The 14,836-nt window shown below is 35.3% G+C and overlaps 1 protein-coding gene across 6 annotated transcripts in view; it reads right to left on the bottom strand.

Annotated features, from left to right (window-relative positions):
• The window catches only part of gria1a (glutamate receptor, ionotropic, AMPA 1a), an 81,189-nt gene that overhangs the window by 9,452 nt on the left and 56,901 nt on the right, over positions 1-14,836 (bottom strand). For all 6 annotated transcript variants that reach the window (XM_015349392.2, XM_015349395.2, XM_006631709.3 and 3 more), the window contains exons 12-13: positions 4,576-4,774; positions 2,053-2,300 (exon numbers count right to left, since the gene is read on the bottom strand). In XM_015349392.2, the coding sequence (XP_015204878.1) occupies positions 2,053-2,300; positions 4,576-4,774 (447 nt within the window). The remainder of the gene's footprint in view (positions 1-2,052; positions 2,301-4,575; positions 4,775-14,836) is intronic.

Below are 14,836 nucleotides of genomic sequence, written 5' to 3'. Positions count from 1 at the left end.
GAAGGGCAGATTTCGGTAAGGCTTCTGATTCAGTGATGCCCCCTGAAGCATTGTTTCCTTTCAGTTCCTGCATGAATGGGGAATAACTCATTGGGACATCTAGGGATTTTCCCGTTCAACACCCGTGAGTTCAGCATGGATCTGCGCAGGTGGTGAACATTAGACATTATAACGGCAGACTTCAACACGTCATGCTTCTGTTCCCCATGTTCCCAACGATTATTAAGCACTCATGCACGGTCGAAGTGGAAATCGTGCCGATATAAACCATTGGATCAAAAGCGTTATCGAATGATCGCCCCCTCCCTTTCCTGCTCTGCCCCTGCGGGACGCTTTCCGTGACAAAAGTCCTGAATTCTTTCTTATCTCAGAATACTTAGAAAGAAAGAAGTCGGAGAGAGGGCATGGACGATGAAGACCGAATCTGAATTCAGTTTTCGAAAAACGAATGGGAGTTTCTGAGGCGGCAGTGCTCTGGTGAGATGAGTTCTGCAAACCAACAGAAGTATGAATGCGATACGAAAACAAAAAAAAAAACATGTTAAAAAATGCTAGCAAATGAAAGAAATACCCACTCTTGCCAAAACAATCGTAATTACCCTTTTAAAATATCTTATCTTCATACAGTAAACATTAAATAGTTTTTCAATCTTTTGCAACTAAAAGTCAAAATCCCCCAAAAATCCTATATATTATGTACTTAATATATCGAGGGCTGTGTATGTGTGTGAATTGTATGCACAAGGAATTCTCAAAGACTGTCTAGTAAGATGTCAGTTTTTCAGAAGTAACTCTGATAGTGTGAGCAGGAGCATCATCTTGGATCTTAACAACACATATAGTATTAATAGATTTCTATCTAGAATACTGCAACGCTTGAAAAATATATCTAATTGGAAAAAAACACAGGAGACCCCTTTCCTCTTAAGCCTAACAATTATATAATGCACCTTGTATCATTCTTCTTCTTAAAATACATGAAACATCTTAGACCCAAATTTTGAGTTGTTCTCATTTGAGTCCTAAGATAAAATAGAATTAACAATACATTAACACTCGTTAGCCATTTTCCTGAATGGCTACTCAAGACATTCAAATGTCATTCACATAAAAAATACAGCTCTTTCAATGATTATTCGGCTGTGGTATGAGCATAGTATTAAACTCAACGAGAATGCTGTCCACAGTAGTCTGTTTGAGTTCAGTCATATATGGCTACAAAAAGAAACAGCCTCTTCTCCTAATAGAGGTTTTTTTATATGACTCGTATATTAACATATCTTTTTCATTTGTGGTTCCCAAGGCAACTTTTGTTCATTATTAAAGATGGGCAAATTAAATCAGTCAATTATCAGGTGATTAAGAATTCACCCTTATTTGAAGGACTTCAATGATCATAAAATATGATAGTGCTGTATTTGCAAGATGGGTAACTAAAAAGTATAGAGACATGACTCCTTAGTCATGTGAAAAACATGATGTGATACAACATTTCTAACAATTCCTTCAAACAACAGTTATATCATTCAATTAGACAAAATCCACTTTTACTTTGGCAGTGGTTTTTCAGTCCTGCCAATGTAAATGGATACACCCCTGGCATTCAGCTACAGAAATAAAACCCACAAGACAACCTTCAAAGCTTTTTTTCCTGTGCAAGACTTTCAGGATGTTTTGACATACTGTAAAAGCTAACCACATTATGCTTAAATAAGACCGACTGACAGATAGATAGCAAAAGCCATTTTGTTCTCCTTTTTTCTATTCTTTTTTCTATTAAATTTGCATGTTTAAACTATTACAGTTCACTCTACGAAAAAACTGTCTTTGCACTGTGACCCTCACCAGGGGCAAGCGTTAGGAAAAAGGATGGAAGGAAGGATTTTGCCCTGTGCATACAGTAAAAAGCTTTGAATATCACCTTGGAGGTGCAACTTAGGTTCTTATTTCTGTAGAAGAAAAAACTGACTAAAGAAATATTACACTCTACCAAAAGCAGGTCACTCTGTGACAATATACACTGCAGTAGTGGGACAGAACACTGATACCTACCTTAAAGGGGATCCCTTCGGTGTTGCAATTCCATATCCTTTTGAATCCAGGTTTCCTCCCACCTTCATGGTGTCACAGGGTCTCCGCTGCTCGATGTACTCGTTCATGGTCGATTCTAACAGGTAGGCATATTTCCCTTTCGATTTCCGTACTCTGAAGACACCCTCATCAGTTGTCTTCACAAAAACCGACGGATCAGCTGATTTCATGTATGACCACATCTTTTCAAAAACGGCTATTTTGGATCTCTGATGGGGCAATCGAAAGGAAGGGGTGATTAAGCGGAAAGGGACTGAAAGAATGAGCGCCACATGGCAGAATTCACGGAACATCCCATATCCTGCTGCAGCTGCGATTTCTTTGCACACTTCTTTCGCATGAATAATACCAATTATTACTGGTTAAAACAGAATGAGTAGCCTTCGCCTCCTCATACAACCTCAAATTTAAACCCCTAATTTCACACAATTATCCATTTATATTACAGCTTCGTTATTAGGGGTGACGACTTAATTGAATTTTGCCTGTCATTTCTTTTTTACTGAAGCTACATTTCCTGAGGAGAAATTCCAAAAATGTTTCCTAGTACTTATCCTTTTTAATGATGAAAATGTTGTCATCTACAGTACACGAATAGTCATTGATAAATTACAGTGAGTCCTGTCTGTATTTTGCAGACAACTTTAAATCCCCTTTAAAACTCTTTAAAACCCTTCCAAACTAAGATGTAATACTGGATCATTCATTAGATCAAATTAACGTCCAGTGTTGTATGCAGATTTTCATGATGCAAGCATGCAATGAAAGCTGCTTTATTGCAACTTTATCCAGTTTTATACCATATTTTTTGCTATAATATGATCTGTCTGGGGACTTTCTTTCATTATTACATCTTACTACATACTGTATGCATAGACTCATTAGCCAGAATAATTACCTTTTTTACTCTTACAGTTAGAATTCCTTGAAAAAGGACTAGAAACTACTTTGATCCATGTTAGAGAAACAGATTATAGACAATATATATGCGAGAATGGTCTATTACGTTTTGTTGCACCAATTGCTAAGGGCAGAAAGCTACCCTGGTGTGTTACAAAAACATTAGCCGTGATTGTGCTCAGCTGTGAAATAATACATTAAATGTAAAACTCAGGCACTCCAGTATTCCAGGTCCACAAATTAGTGCAGGCTTCTTATTTGGTTGCAGAATTCCATGGCAACCACACTACTTGCTGCAGAAGCCCACACAAACACAAATCGCATTTTCCTTTCTTCCACGCAGGCTTGCACCTTGGCACTTGTGAACTGCTTGTGTAAGATCTTCAGGCATGAATGTTTCAGAACTACCTACAGATGAATAATGCAGCAAAAGACCAAAGCAAAGTAGTTCAGTGTCATTACCAAAGTCTACAGTAAACAGTGTTGAAGTTCAGGAAATGTTGTCCTGTAACTGCAACTAAAGATGAGAAAAATAATGATTTTGAATTTCCATTTAAAGGTTTGCACAATTGCTGGCTGAAACATGTCCACACAGTCTCATTTGTTGTCAGAGACTGACAGAAAAATTTGTAGAGGAAAAAAAAAACATGGTAGACCACTCAAAAGGTACATAGTGCAGATGTGTACTTAGGCACTGCAGTGAGCTGTTGAGGATGCACACCGCAGTGCTACAGTTCCAGCTTCCAGTCACCAGAGGGCCCCTTCACGCTCTCTGCGTTTTCCACCCACTCTGGGGAGGCGTGGGTTAAACAGCTCTTGTTAAGCCATAACCACGCCTCCCCTCCTCTCTATTTAAACTCACCTGTCTGCTTCTTCCTTTCCTTAGTATTGGGTTGAACCTCACATGAGACACTTCAGAGCTGTTTGCCATCCTCCTGGATTTTCTAGACGTCTGGTTTGTTTACTCGACTTTGGTTTTTGGATCTTGTTCTCTGATTGGCCTTTTGGATTGACTTCTCTTTTGGCTACAGATCTCTGCTTCCTGGTTTTTGGCTTCTTGTTTTCTAGTCTCCCGCATAGGGTCCATCTTTTGTCTTTCGCTTATACAAAGCGTAATACACAGTGAGATAGAAGCTGTTCTTGTATTATAGGAAATGAAGTGCCTGCCCCTGTGCATTGTGCATTATTAATTCATTATTTTATTAAATATTGGTGTTTAGAGCTAGAATAGGAACCATTTTTAATAAAGGAATTATATTTCTTTCTTTAATACACTTCTGTGTGAATACTATTTAGCCTTATGTTTCTTTTCACTACACACACAATGAAAAAGTTTCAGAATTTCTTGCAGAATCATTAAAAAGCTGCCACAAAACTCAAGCTGTTCCTTTCATTGATACAGTATATTGCAAACTGTCTTGGAATCAGGGACGGACATAAAAGGCATTACCTGTCCTAATTTTGCTGAAAAGCAAGCTCCTTGAAAACTGCACAATCCTGTCACAGGAAGGACATGTTACAACGCTGTTGCAAACTTCTCCTTAAGAAGGCAGTAGCTTGAGTAAAGGTTCCTGAAGACCTTACCCGGAAGAACTCCTTTGTTGATCCAGCGTCCAGAGTTCCATAAGCGATCTCCGTCTGCTTGGCCAGATCTTCCGCACTCTCAATGGGGGAGACCATCCTCTCCACAGTCAGAAAGGCAGCCAGGTTCGCGGTGTAGGACGAGATTATGATCAAGGTGAAGAACCACCACACACCTCCAACAATGCGGCCCGAGAGAGATCTGAACACAGAACGTAGAAGTTAAACAAGATCTGATGAAGTACGGAAGTACTACGTACAGTATGGTGAAAATCTTTCGCATTCCTTTGCCATGTGCAACAGCAATGCTGGACATATACGTGTTTGGCAATTTATGTTGGTGCCATAAGTTTAATTTGTTTCCAGTTTCTACCAACCTATGAAAAATATTTTCAATGCCCATGTAAAAATTAATTATTATTTTCTATTTAGATTTTACTACCTAACCCTCTATGGATGGATGTTTGGCCGTTATGGCTTCTGGCATGTAGGGGCAGGAACATCCTCTTGCTGTTACCGTAACATTGTTTATTTACAGGAGAGGGTTGTTAGCCTTGTGCCCAACCTCCAACATGGAGGACCTGGCGGGTCAACGTTTGACACAAACCCACTTCCCTGGGATTATGAGTCTCAGGCTCTACCAACAGAGCTGGTCGGGACCCTCTATAACCATATGTAAAAAAACAATCACAAGACTGAATACCTTAACCTTGTCAGCCATAAATAATACTTCAGCTGATGAAGCTTTTCTGGAAAGCCCACTTGAAAAATATCCCTTGCATTTTTCTTATGTTGGAGTTCTCTACAAAGTAAAACAAGCTTCAGATGACCTCCTCCCTACTTTTATTTGACTTCGGCTCATTCTTCTCTGTGATGAATGACACTGATTGATATGAATTGGTGAGAGAGGAGAAGCTCAGAACTTGCAAACCTTCAAAACCATTGAACAGCTAATGCTCAAGATTCTGGGCTAGACATTTACCGGCACATCACAACAAAAGCTTGGAAGAAATGAGGAAATTCTTGATGAGGAAATTTAGGAAAAATAGATGTCAGCCTCTTTCATTATTAAATAGAAAGAATTAAGTACCAATACAGTACAGTACATGACAATGTACTGTAACTAGAGAGAATAGCATTCTCTGTAAACAAGGAGTTTGCAAATTGGTGTTCAGATGAGTTAAATACTGTATTTCGAGGGTAGGTTCTATGAAAAAAATACAAATCTATCAAAAGAAACGGCAAGAAAAGGAGGTATTTTGTACATTGTGGAAAACCCTTTTTCTAAGGAAAATAATCAGACCATGGATGATTTGAACCATAAATTTAGTGAAGAATGTTTGTCCAGAACATTAGATGAGCCATCCAGTTAAGATGAGCTATCAACAGTATATAAGAGTAGTCCCTTAAACAAGAAGGACCAGATATATGAAAAATTGAAAAAAAAAACACAACTCAGAAGTGAAATGCATATCTGAAATTCACAAAAAATAGGTATATTATTTCCTTCCTAATAAAGTAAGTATATTGACCGACACCACAATAAAATTCCTGTGTAGTGTGTTTAGAGTCTCCCACATGTTAGAACTTGCTTACACTTAAAGGAAGTGGTAGGTGGGAAAAGTATAACTCTCTTTAAAATATATTATTACTTTTTAGGAACTTAAGGGAAAAAAACTAATCTCTTCATAAATTAGACATCAGAAATATTGTTTCAAAATTTCCGCACATTTAGTTTGAACAAAATCGAATGTTCTACAGTGAAAATGATCTATTTGACCATATACAATATAGCCAGGTTCCACCTGGATTGATTATTACTTTTTGTTTCCTTTTTAAAATTGTAATTAATTGCCACAGGTTCTGCTCCATGAGACACGTTCATGGATCTTCATTCCAAGAGTGTTACACATGGATTGCAGAGCAGGTGTGAAGTAATGAATCTGACATTTCAAATTGCTGAGGAAAAAAAATTGAGAAAATGAGCCACAGCAACTCGCACTTAAATACAAACCATTCTGCACCAGAACTATCCTAACATTTCCTTAACAAAGAAAATAATTGCTAACTAAGTTTGGGAATTTTTTATTTATTTTTTGGTAATGATATGATTGTATTTACAAATAAAAAGCAGTTTCATCACAACCAGACCTTTCTCTTTCTCTTGGTCAAGTAACTATTTTTTGCACATTATTTTTTAAAACGCAAGCCATACCCCAGCTGTGTGAATTAAGAACCAAGTCAGTAATAATGAGACAAAGGCTGTAATAATTTTAATAAGGGACTCTCTATACCATTTACAATTTGGGGCTTCCTTCAAGCTGTTAACTTGTCTCGAAGGGGATAATTATGCTTGGCATTTTGAACGTTTAGTAATATAACAAAAATATACAATTTATTTTTAAATGTATATTCTTAATTGCTAAAATCCACTGAATAAAAAGTTGAGTTACATCAATTCCCTTATGGTTGTAGTGAACAGAACAGCCCAGCATAACCTGGAGCAGTGAAAAACTACTACCCAAATTAATAGTAAGAGTGAAGAAAGACCCCTTCCCTCATAGACATTAGGTTTACAGTACCTCATTCATATAAGTGCTCAGCTAACAATATACTGCATATATTCAATTATATTCAGGTGGGTGAGTACTCTTCTAACATACAAGCCATTTCTGTATAATTTAAACAAGATATTATTTTTATTAACATTTAAACATGTCTTCCTGTCACTAAACAGTATAATTTGTGGTTCTGTAGAGCCACATTTTATACAGTATCTTCATTTATAATTTGATTGTAAACCAGTAACAAACTCACAGATTTTTATGTCTTCAGTTACAGATATATTTACAAAATATCAACACATTCTAAATAGTCAAAAGAATGCAAAACAAAGCAATGTAAAGCATTTCTTTAGATTGTTTTAAAAAAATTTGCATTGATTTCAGATTGTAATGGACCTCTTAGTAAAGCTCAATGATAAAAGCAGCAGATGCAAAAACTGAAGAAACGTAAGATTTCATATTTTCCCACAGAAAATAATGACAGCCTATAGTAAATATTTCAACCCCCGGATGAGTATACAGGCAAGAGTTTAATATATATTATTTCCTTTTGTAAATCCTTGTGTGGTGTGTACAAGGGCTGGAATGATGCCTTTGCCCCTGGATACAATTCTTCCAGCTTCTGCTTTGCAGTTTTTTTTTTCCTTTTTGGTATTTTAAGATGCTACACCAGTGTGATCACGGGGGATCCTGTGAAGCAAAACGCATTGTCTGCACAAAGCGTGTGTGTTCAGGAAGGGGAGAAATAAATAATTACATCTCCAAAAGAATCATAAGCAGAAAAGTCATACATTAAAGGCCTAGCTGTGCCGTTGCTATGACAATACATCACATCATTAAAATGGGTGTCAAGGTACATCTTCTCTTAATCAGAGCCTTTGAGCTTCTGTGTGTCAGATCTGATATGCTACAAACAAAGGAAGCTTTAGGAAGAATTGTCCTGTCCTCAGACGGCCTCCAGCCCATTGTGGTGTGCCTGCTGTATTATTCCTTCAAGAGATGGGAGCAGTGTGCAAAAAGCATTTTTCAGTACTTGAGAAAAGAGAAGCCTGTTAGTATAAAAGGGTGTTTACAACTTCCTTTTCTTACATTCTTTACCCTAAGAGTTATGGTTGGCTCATGTAGATACAGTATTTAACTGCTACTTTATTAGAGATATTGGCGAGCTAATATAGTGCAAATCACACTTTATGAATAATAAGAAAAACAGTTATTTACAATGAAACATCTATCAGTAAAGCATTTTTTAAAATAGAAAATAAGCGTACATTTGTTAATAACTGTGTTATTAATAAGTGGATGGTCAGTTATTACAAAGGTGTTAGCTCTGTGTTAATATATTGCAGGTTATAAAGGATTTTGCAATGGAATCTGTAGCCCTAAAATGAATATTTTATAGGATATGATATATCTTACAAGCACACATTTATGATTATAATTATCATATCTCAAGGTCTTGAAATTTACATGCTACCATTTCAAATGCAGAGGAAAGAAAAAAAAGATATTTGCTACCCCACCCCAGAACCAAGCTCTATGAAAATGCAATGCCACTGTTTTGAACAAGTAAAAAGACAATTCTCCAGACTCCCTGGAAAAGAAGCAAGTATGAAATGACAGTAAAAGAATCAAGCCCCTTACCAAAACTTAAAAACAACAAAAGTTGTTTTCCTTAGTTGCAATAAATAAAATAGAATGTGAACTTTATTTACTTACTATTGCTTTTCTCTATCTCTCTCTCACGCAATACAATCGTTTTTTTTAATTTGCAGAGTTAGATCAAATCAAACTATTGCAACACACCATAAGAAACCAGGCACTAACCTAATGCATCACATGATACATCTCAGAAAAAATATATAGGTCTTACATTCTACACATGCCAGCAAAGATTTATTATTTATGTATTCCTATTTTTACAGTCAAAATAGTGATAAATCTGAAAATACTTCCTGAAAATCCAGGGTCAAGCCTGAATTGTGTGAAAATGTTTCAGTCTATTACAGCTAAGAGTTGTCAATCATTGCATTAATTGTCAGTTGACTATGACTCTTCTCTTTATTAAGGAGCACTTTATAATTAGCAGATGATTGTGTTGAGTACTTAATTATTATTCAGATCAGTTTCAGCATAACAACTCAACTGACAACTTCAGTATTCTGACTAAAAGTTGATCAGTACATTGCAATACATTGAAATTCACCCAAACATTTTCAGAACCCTCTTTAAGCACAGCCAATCCTCTCTGAAGTGACAAGAGAAAAGAACATAGTTATTTAAATACAGTAGTCATTAATGGCCATGCAAGCATATTCATACATATAGTGCAAATAATTCCAGTAATTACTACATATTTCTCAAGTCTCTGAAGCTGGAGTGCATAGCTCCAGTGTCTGCAGCCCTTTGATGCCTCCTGAGATGTTATCTACTTATTCAACATAATCTTAACCAGATAAATGTCTTTCTTTAAGTTTATATGGACATATAAAGAGACCTTAACACTTGCAGGGAAAGGAGTTATGCCCTGTTCTAAGGATGATCTCATATGCCAATAAAAAAGCCCAGGCTCAGTCAGAAAATTTCCAACAAAGTGTACATGTCTTAAACTATGACAGTGGAAAAGTAGCAGGCAATTAATTACGTAAATCTGTGAAAAGTTGTGTTTTGATTCAAACCCAAATGACATATCGCTAAAAAATGTCTTATGGTTCACAACAATTTCAAATTAAAAATAAACACAATAGGTAAAAGAACCTTCCAGTATCCAACTTAATCTACTTACTTTCACATGTTATGTTCAGGGTAAAATTAAATTAATGTTTCAAAGTCTTATTCTCTATATTATATGTTTTGTTACACCACTTGTCAATAATACAACTTTGGTTTGAATGAATATTATTATTTTCAAGAAATGTGGCACATTTTTTAGCAATTCATAGTAAAAAAAAACTGACATAAAAATCTGAATCTTCTGAGAGGCACAAAGTCAGCATCTTAATTATATTGTATTACCCCAGATTATCATGTTTAATACAATATGCTAATTTAACAATTGTACTTAGTGTGAAAAATTAGGCATTAAGTGAGACATTACTCCAAATTAGTAATTTAAAAAGTAAAAAAAGAGAGATACGTAGCCAAAGAGGATTTTCATACTGTACTCATCTTTAATCAGTTTTTGGTTACGATAATTTATGTAGAAAGCTACATTACCTTTTCCTCTATTTGACTGCTATAAAAAATATTCCTTTCATTTATGCATTGAATTCACATAGTCATATCAGTCACTACATAAAATTCACGGACATACTGTACCTGAAACATTTTTGTAATATCCTGACACATAAAAATGGCAACACGGAGAGGAAATTCTTTTTTAGTTTTAAGAAAAACCTGTGCTGTATGTGTCTGGATACTTGTCTTTGTCTCTTTTCCAAGCCACCACAAATGATACGTGCAAATATATAAAGAAAACAATGAAATTCAATTATTTGCTTTACAAATGCACTATCTCCCTGTATCTGTACTTGATAACGGGCTTTAAATATGCACAACAGCATTTTCCACCCATCAGTCAATGCAATTATCAACAAACTGCTTGTCGAGAGCAGAAAAAGAACAAGGAGATGAGATGCAGCAGCAGAATCTGCGCCATGTACTTAATTTCAAAATCATTCATTTCTCCAGATGGAGAAAACTGTTAACAATTGTTTTGTAATCAGTGGTATCTGAAGACTTAAATTGGGCTTACAGCTAGACAGATCTATTTGATGGGTATCCAAAAATGGCATAGGATTTGCATTTTTCTGAGCCATTTCTGTTTTGGGGAATACAGCTCCAGTGTATTCCCAATTTGCTGTTCTTTTCATGTAATGAATTTATTTTTTAAGTTTTTTTTTAAACTGGAATTGTTTTAATGTGTAACACTTTCTGATAGATTTGTTCTTTGAAAAGCACTATATAAAATAAAGTGAGATTAATGGACTTGGTTTGAAGCTACAAGCAATAGCTGAGGTTTCTGGGCCAAAATATTGAGAACTACTGATGGGGTATTGAGGGTACTGTATCTCAGAAAAGTAGCTCCAGCAGTGTCTTAGAGACATACATAAAAGGAGATAAAAGTGCTGAAATAATATAAGAGACAGACATTATTAACATCATGCCATGTTAAAGTAGACCTTGTAAAGTACACCTAACTTACTGTATCTACAGTAGCAGTACCCCTTTGGCTTATTGTATATGGGATGGGGGATATGTTAAGTGTTGGTCTAACAAAGAGGCAAAAGCTAGTGCATCCAATTGTGTTAGTTTATAATTGTTCCATCAGGGACTAAGCCAGACAGATTTATTAAGAAGTTCAGTAAGTTTACTATTGAACTATTGTTTTGGTCCTGGATGTTTTGCTTTAGCAGTACATACCATCTGTAACCTTTTTTCAAGCAGTTACTGGTGAGTCTCCCATATTTACTAAATTCAGTTCTAAATTAAATTAGGATTTCATTTGTAATGAGAAGGTCTGTATGCTGCAGCACATGCCATGCATAAAAAATAATATGAGACTGAAAATGTTAAAAGAAAGTGAGACAAATGCAAAACAAAAAGTCTAAAAAATAATGTTATTTTGCCCAGAAATCATCAATAGTAATTCAGCTCAGCATGTGTTAACATTGAATGTTGATATAGATAAAATAATTGGATTGCAGTTATATCTTTTTTTAAGATTCAAAATCGTACAAATTGTTCTGTTGCTTACAAAAGGTCAGTATTTACATTCCGCTCATGAAGAAACAACTAATTATGCTAATGCCATCTCCACCAAATGATGCCCCAGGCAAAGGTTGATAATTGCCCGCTTTAAAGAGGAGATGACATTTTTACATACGTATTTCTTTCTTATTCCATGCATTTTTAGACATTTCTATGCTATACACAGTGCCATAAGCAATAGGGCTAATATAATATTGGTATTTCATGTGACAGTTCAACTATACTGTACATAAAATAGATGATTATGATTGGCACTAGAGCTATGCTATGTGGCGTTTTTACTAATACACATTTGTATTATGAGAAGACTTTGATCATTACAGCACTTCTGGTGAATACTGAGGCATAAGGTGAAACTACCATCGAGGGTACATTTTTGAAAGCTCAGGAAAAGATGATATTTAGCACTTCTAATGATGTCATTTTTTCCTAATGTGGGTCAGCCAAGTACCATTTAATATTTTAGCATGTGATATGAACTTATTTCGTAATCCTGTCATATCTGAAGAGGTGGCTTTAGTGCTCTTCCCTTTTCAACTCGAGAAAATTACTCATAACTTCTCGTGTTGCCATAGTAGCATGTGCTCCTCACCAAATAGAAAAGGTTTATCACCAGGCGTTCTTGTTATTCAGCTCCTTTGTGTGCTCTCTATAACATGTGGGTGAATTTATTCTGTGGGCTACAAATCAAAGCAAGAACATGAAATTAAAAAAAAAACATGGTAATTTCTATCAAAAACAAATTTTTCACTAAATTTCAGGGTATTGTTGAGATGCTACTGCTGTTTTGATAACAAAGATGTAGAAAGGTGTATACAAGATATTTAATATAGTAAGATATATTTGCATACAAGAGCAAATAGAGTGAATATTGCCAGAACACTCGCAGTTTTGTCAATCATACTGAATGCATGATACAGTAAAACAGAACAAAAAATGAAAAAAATAACATATTAAAAAATGAAAATTAAAATCCTAAAATCCATTAAACTGATATCAAGGTTATGTGATACATGTTATGCTCAGATGGGCTGCATTGTGCACAATCACATTATTAGGAGGAATAGCGAGAACATAAAAATTAACTATTTATATCTATCCACCCATTTTCAATCCACTTTTCCTGGTGCAAGTTGCAGCACAAATGAATTTATTTACTGGTATACATAAATACCTAAATAGCGATGCTAACAAACAGCCCTGTCTTATTCAATACTTCCCTAAAGACAACAGCAAAATAACTAGTGCTTTCCTACTTTGACAGACAGAACAGCAGCAAAAAAAACATTCTAAGAAATTATTTACAAAGAATACAACCCATAAAACAGTGTGGCACAGTTCTCATTTTACTTGGAGTTATCCACGTATATAAAAAGTAAACACTACAAATAAAAAACATCCAATTAATGTAGTTGCTTTTTGCATTCACACACCACATTCACAATGAACTATAATCTCGAGCAAAGTAAATTGAATCTCCCAGTCTTCATAGCAGGGTCACCTTCTCCCTCTAGGAACCCAATGCCTTCTAGTTAAGGGTGAAAACAGCAACTAGTCATCTTTGACTCTAGAGCAGATTTGACAGACCTTAGCTGTAGGAGAGCTGGTTGTCTTCACGACTAAATAAGACAACAATGGTTGCCTGAAGCACATCTCTCCACTACAAGCAATTTTTTTCCATATCATTTTAAGGAAACATGATTAACATTTCTTCAGGCCTTGTTTAAACCCATCTATAATGTTTATTTAGCTGAAGTAAAACCCCCACTGGGTGAGTCTATTTTGTAATTATACAAACATCGCTTCTTAATGTAAAATGTCTCAAGTTTAAATAATGTTTTTCTCAAAATTACTTATGCATATACTGTACAGTATAAGCCATAGACAAGGGAAGCCATGTGATAACAGATCAATCCATTCTACGTGGCTATGTGAAAGTACCATATTTTCATCTCACAAAGGGGAATAAAAGCATTAATTCAAGTATTCAGGTCTCAGTATTTCCTAATACTAACACATACTGTAAAACTATAAAAACACAACAGTTCAACTGTACATAGTAAATGGTAATACAAAAGATTTTGGCACCTGTACAAAAAAGAAATAAGACAGCAGTTACAGTAAGCACAGTTTGTACTTTACCATTTGCAATTGGTACTGTATCTCCTGGACTGTTGAAGGCAGTATTCAGGTTAGTGCAGTTTAAATAATAATGTGGTTCAATGTGCTTTACTGTTGTATTTTAGATTAACAGGACAACTCAGGGCTGGGAGTGAAGACAATATTTCTTAATATCTTAAATTAATATCCTCATTTGAGCTGTTATTTCAAAATATTGAAAACATGCTTTCAAATGTGCCTTGCTTGCACATTAATACAGCACTCTTAAAAACAGCTCACAAATTATTAGATTATTTTAACTTATATAAAATAATCAAAAAGAAAAATTATAACAGGCACAGGACCTGGCCAATCACCTGACATGAAACTCACTGGACACACATGCTGTATCTCAATCGTGTGCACAGAAACAATAAATCACATTCCAAAGAGTCCATAACAGTGGTTATTCAGAAATCTAAAAAAGATTACTCTCTAGTCACAATTCTTACTAAGGTCAGTATAATTTATGAAAGCAAAGTCATCACTCTGTAAGTACTGTACAACTATAAGTTCTTAAAATTAATTATGACGACACAGTAACTGAAAAATGTGTATTTTACTCATGAACAGACAGATCACAACTATGCATACAGTACATTGTTGTGTGTCAGTTGATTAACCACAGAAAATGAAAATCAAATTGCCAATTAAGACGTCTGCAAAACCAACAACATGCTAAAGCAAAAGTCAATGAGTTTGCTGGGAACTTAACCTTTGGGAACCACATTATCTTCCAACAAAAAATTGCATAGCTTCTGCATATATTCAAA

This window comes from Lepisosteus oculatus, chromosome 11 (assembly GCF_040954835.1).
Source record: "Lepisosteus oculatus isolate fLepOcu1 chromosome 11, fLepOcu1.hap2, whole genome shotgun sequence".
NCBI classification, from domain to species: Eukaryota; Metazoa; Chordata; class Actinopteri; order Semionotiformes; family Lepisosteidae; genus Lepisosteus; species Lepisosteus oculatus.
This window is presented reverse-complemented; position numbering and strand designations above follow the sequence as displayed.